The 3,637-nt window shown below is 33.4% G+C and overlaps 1 protein-coding gene across 1 annotated transcript; it reads left to right on the forward strand.

The window, feature by feature from the left end:
* Positions 1–616: 616 nt before the first annotated feature.
* On the forward strand, positions 617–2,313 carry LOC130943804 (protein SHORT-ROOT-like). Its single transcript, XM_057871826.1, has one exon. It carries the CDS (start codon positions 709–711, stop codon positions 2,101–2,103), a length of 1,395 nt encoding a protein of 464 aa, XP_057727809.1. The 5' UTR covers positions 617–708; the 3' UTR covers positions 2,104–2,313.
* The last annotated feature ends 1,324 nt before the right edge of the window (positions 2,314–3,637 follow it).

Raw genomic sequence — 3,637 nt, forward strand, 5'->3', positions numbered from 1 at the left:
TCTATACTTATAAGACGACCAAAAAAAAGATAAAATGTAATTTTTTTAAAAAAATAGTTTAAAATTTTTAAAATATCTATAAATTTTATTTTATTTTAATTTTATCCAAAAAAAATTTTTCGCATCAACTTTATCTATAATAATTTATTTTTTAAAAAATATATGACTAATTCAGCAATAATTTTATAAAAATAATAATCTTAACACAAATAAATTAGAGACCGTTATTAAGAATATATTTAATACAAATACAAAAATTTAAAATAAAATAAAACTTCAAAATATTTTTAAATTTTTAAAAAACTTTAAAAGTATACTTTATTCTAAACCCTAAAAGAAATATGTGAAAAAGGATCATTGTAATGACCATCCCCCCCCCCCCCCCCCCCCCAAAAAAAAAAAAAAAAAAAAACAGCAAAGATGCATATGGATGTGGCAACCACTACGTGCAGGCTAGAGAAGGCAATTAAGTACACAATGTATATCCCTAACACCACAAACTCCCTTAGCCTGTACTTCCATCTTATTATTATTATATTATAAAATAAAGTACTGTATCAATGACAAACTGTGACAACGACCCTATATATAATTTCCCAAATCATCAATGTCTAAAGTGAAATCTGAATTTTCCACCACAATATCTCCTTATTAGCACAAATTCTCACAAACTAAGAATAATGAATTAGAATACTAGAACCTACCACCATGCACCTAAGCCCTTACAAAAAAACACACTTCAATAACAACATTCCTCATCTTCATCATCATCATCATCATCATATCCATGATGATGATGCTTCAGCCATAGACATGCATAACAACACCACCACCACCAACTCAACCAGCCGGTGTTCTTCCGATTCCGGTGAGCCATGTGAGGATGGTAAATGGGCTTGCAAGCTCCTCAAGGAGTGTGCCATCGCCATCTCACAAAGAGACTCCACCAAAATCCACCACCTTCTATGGATGCTCAACGAACTCGCTTCCCCTTACGGCGACTTGGATCAGAAGCTCGCCTCTTACTTCTTGCAAGCCTTGTTCTGCAAGGCCACGGAATCCGGCCACCGTTGCTACAAGACTCTCTCAACCGTCGCTCAAAAGAGCAACAACTTCGACTCCGCCAGAAAATTGATTCTCAAATTCCAAGAAGTCTCCCCTTGGACAACCTTCGGACACGTGGCAGCCAACGGAGCAATACTCGAGGCCTTGGAAGGCGAGTCCAACCTCCATATAATTGACATAAGCAACACTCTTTGCACCCAGTGGCCAACGCTGTTCGAAGCCCTGGCCACCAGGAATGACGAAACTCCTCGTCTCAGACTTACCGTGGTGGCGCTCAGCTCCACCACAGTAAGTTCTGTTATGAAGGAGGTTGGACAGAGAATGGAGAAGTTCGCGAGACTCATGGGAGTTCCCTTTGAATTCAACGTAATCAACGGTCTCGATCGCCTGGGAGAGCTCACGAAGGAATCGTTAGGGATTACAAACGACGAAGCCATCGCCGTGAATTGCATCGGAGCGTTGAGGAGGATCGAGGTTGAAGAAAGAGAATCGGCAATTCGCATGTTCAGATCGCTTAATCCGAAAGTGGTAACCGTGGTTGAGGAAGAAGCCGATTTCAGCAGCAATCGAAACGATTTCGTTCAGTGCTTTGAAGAGTGCCTTAAATTCTACGGCTTATACTTCGAGATGTTGGAAGAGAGTTTTCCATTAACGAGCAACGAAAGGTTGATGTTAGAGAGAGATTGTTCTCGAAGCATAGTTAGGGTTTTGGCTTGTGGCGGTGGTGATGAACAAAACAATAATGATGAAAATAATAATAAAGAAGAGTTTGAAGATTGTTGTGAGAGAAGAGAGAGAGGGACACAGTGGTGTGAGAAGCTGAAGAAGGAGTTTTCAGGCGCAAAGTTCAGCGATGATGTGGTTGACGATGTTAAAGCATTGCTCAAGAGATACCGTGGAGGTTGGTCACTGGTTTTGCCACAACAACAACAACAAGAAGAAGGACATAATAGTAATTACAATAATAATACTCTCTCAGGAATTTTCTTGACATGGAAGGAGGAACCTGTAGTTTGGGCATCAGCATGGAAACCCTAGATATAGCTTATGATGATTCAATAATTCAATTGAATGTGTATTTATATATTATATATCACTGAAATTGTTTTCATATATATATATATATATATATATATATAGAGGTTGCTAAATTCTTAATTAGAAAACTCTAAATTGATGAGAATGGCTTAGCAATGGATATATATGTATATATATGGATGGATTTTGTTTTTGACTTTCTATTATGATTTATATTGCATGCATTTGTTTGTAAGTTTTCTTATAGCTTTATATATTGCATCGGAATTTGTGCTGTTATAGGGTTGGTTGGTGTTCTTTATGGTTTCCTTGTTTGAAGGTGTTTGAACTTGTGCTCTTTTTATGAATTCTATGGTGATTGCTTACTTTCCCCCTTTTTGCGCATCCATCATCAATACCATGGATGATTATTATTGTTTCATCAACTTTCTTTTCTTTAAGTGCATTGGTGCTATGTTGTCAGATCAGATCAGATTTCAAAGTGATTCACATATAGCATTCTCATCATATCCATGTTGATTTACACTATGGATTTTGAGGAACATTTTGCGTGCACTTATATCAATTTCCATGTTAATTATCTTTTTATAATCAACTTGATTTGTTAGAATAGTTAGTTGTTTTTGTATTTTGAAGTTCGAATTTTGTCTTGTATATACAATAATTTATTAGTCGACAATAAATTTTTAAGTAAAATTTAGATTTACAACAAATTATTTTTTAATTTATTGGATTGGAAAAGAATATTGTAAAAAATAAAATAAAATAAAATTTTTTGACATGGTAAAGATTAATTTTCTCTTGTTTAGTTTAAAAAAATGTTTTATTCGTATATTAAAATTGGTCACTAAAATCAATTACAACTAATATATTTATGTATAAATACATATATAGTTTAATTTATTTTTAATATGTATTTATATTTTATACAAGTGATTGATTTTGGTGACTTATTTTAATGTACTCGTAATATAGTAGTTAATTTAATTATATATTGTCAATTAGGTCACTCTCTATAAGTGTCTATCCATTATTAAAATAGCATAAAGCATATATAATAACAACATGGTGCATTAGGGTAAATAAGATAACACGGACAAGGAAAAGCACCATTATTCTCTTTATTTATTTTGCTTCAAACAATGAAATAACATAGATAATAGAATGGATTATATAATATTAATGACATTGTTACGTCATCTAACTAAAACGCATCTCTCTCACTGCATAGTAAGCTACTGATTTTCAGTTCCAAAAAGAACAAAACAAGATAAACTCAAATCGAATTAAGATATGCGATGATGTGGATTCTATTGATCACAATTGAGGTATATTATGGTTCCCCCCGTTGCACGACTCAGGGTTAGCATATATAATATACCTATTAATAATTGATAATATAGAACACATTTTAAAATTTAACAATTGGCCATCCCCTCTTAATTAAATGTCAAGGGTTTAATTATTTATTCTCACATTATATGTAATAAAACTTATATATGTATTTTTTAGATGTGTTTTTTTATATATGTTT

This window comes from Arachis stenosperma, chromosome 8 (assembly GCF_014773155.1).
Source record: "Arachis stenosperma cultivar V10309 chromosome 8, arast.V10309.gnm1.PFL2, whole genome shotgun sequence".
Taxonomy (NCBI): Eukaryota; Viridiplantae; Streptophyta; class Magnoliopsida; order Fabales; family Fabaceae; genus Arachis; species Arachis stenosperma.

What these genes read in the sequence shown, in the direction of transcription:
- LOC130943804 (XM_057871826.1), top strand. Translation starts at nt 709, where the DNA reads ATGCACCTAAGCCCTTACAAAAAAACACACTTCAATAACAACATTCCT.